General features: G+C 43.5%; 1 protein-coding gene across 1 annotated transcript; it reads left to right on the top strand.

The window, feature by feature from the left end:
* Positions 1-1205: 1205 nt before the first annotated feature.
* Positions 1206-1706, top strand: LOC122143318 (histone H1-like; the record flags this gene model as incomplete). The annotated part of the gene is made up of 2 exons (XM_042754022.1): positions 1206-1420; positions 1495-1706. Coding segments are annotated over 2 exons (427 nt in total), but the record flags the coding sequence as incomplete, so codon positions are not given.
* Positions 1707-1716: the final 10 nt, after the last annotated feature.

The following is a 1716-nucleotide window of genomic DNA, read 5'->3' as shown; positions in this document are numbered from 1 at the left end:
CCCACATTAATAAAGCTGAAATATGGTACTTCAGTATTTATTTTATTTTATTTTTTTACTTCACTATGTGAAGAATTATGGGGATAATATGTCACAATTTACTTTATTTTGCTATCCTCACTTGGCCTACTTAAATAGCCATATTATATAGTTATATATGTATATATATATATATATATATATATATATTATATATATATATATATATATATATATATATATATAAGACAACATTCATACATTGAGATGTGTATTTGTATTGAATCAACTAGCAAATATCTGTGGGTTATACTAATTTAATAAGCTTTTGGATTTCTATTAGAGTCTTGTGCAATGGTGAGAAGATGTGTGAATGTTTAGAAATGTCTCAAAGTTTAAGTTGCATTTTAAATAAAGGATTGGAATTGTGAAGAATCACTTGCCCTTGTGTTTTCCACAAAGTGGCATTGCAGTCTATGGAGGTCACCTGTTGGATAACACACACACACACACAATAATTATTATATAATGAATGACACTTGCATGCACATTTGTACAAACTATACTAATTATTTGTCAAGAAAAAGTAGAAACTCAAAACCTGTAAACTCAAAACGAATCCGTTATCCACATAAGAAAGAAAGCAAGAAAGAACACAGGAGTCTCAGACTCGAAGTCTCCGGATGTTTTGCAATGCTTCAAGCTGCCCAAAACAAACAACTCTGTATCCGACACTGCACGCCTTGCTCACTGATGCTCATTCTCTATTTAAATTCACTTCCAAACTGTTTCCTGAAACACTCAGAGGACGGGGTTAATCTTTTATCAAACTTTTTCCACTGAAACCAGGCATTAAGAAATGCGCACGCGGCTTTGTTTCGTGGCTGATGCTCGCCTCGGGTTTGGTGATCTGACCAGGCAAAACAAACGGTTCCTCGCCGCGTATTTTGAGTGTCAAAGAAAGCCAAGAACCTCTGCTTGATGTTCACTTTGTTTCTACTGCGCCAAACGCTATTTTAGCAATCTAGTTTTGCCCTTTTAAATGTAGCAGAAGAAAACACAAGCGCAGGCGGATCGCGGAGGCGCTGCAGACACAGAGCGGCGCGGGGTGTTGAGGTCTATGAGCGTTCTCATGTGTTAAATAAAGAGCGCACAGCGCGGTCTGCGAGATGAATGCTCATTGCCTTCTTAACATAGCGAGCGTTTGATTTGCTGATTTTACACAGAATACTCTACACAGAGAGAGATGGCAGAAACCGCCCCAGCCACCTTACGCCCGCGCCGTACCAAAGCGCCAAAGAAGAGTCGCTGCTAAAGCCAAAGAAAGCAGGTCCAGCTGTCGGTGATCTGATCGTTACAAAGCCGTGTCCGCATCGAAGGAGAGGAGGCGGTGTGTCTCTCGCCGCCCTGAAGAAAGCTCTGCGCTGCCGGCGGCTACGACGTGAGAGAAGAACTCCCGCATCAAGCTCGCCCTCAAGAGCCTGGTGACTAAAGGGAGCCCTGGTGCAGGTCAAGGCAACCGGTGCCTCCCGGCTCCTTCAAGATCAAACAAGCAGCAAACCGAGACCAAGAAGAAGCCGGCGAAGAAGAAAGCAGCTCCTAAAGCGAAGAAGCCCGCGGCCAAGAAACCCACTGCTGCCAGAACGCCCAAGAGCGCGGCGGCGAAGCAGACCGACGCTAAAGAAATCCCCAAGAGGCCAAGAACACCCGCCGCTGCAGCCCGCTAAGAAGGCCACG

The sequence above is a fragment of the Cyprinus carpio genome, unplaced genomic scaffold (assembly GCF_018340385.1).
Source record: "Cyprinus carpio isolate SPL01 unplaced genomic scaffold, ASM1834038v1 S000001437, whole genome shotgun sequence".
NCBI lineage: Eukaryota > Metazoa > Chordata > Actinopteri > Cypriniformes > Cyprinidae > Cyprinus > Cyprinus carpio.
Note: the sequence above shows the minus strand (reverse complement) of the source record. Positions and strands in the feature narration are given on the sequence as shown.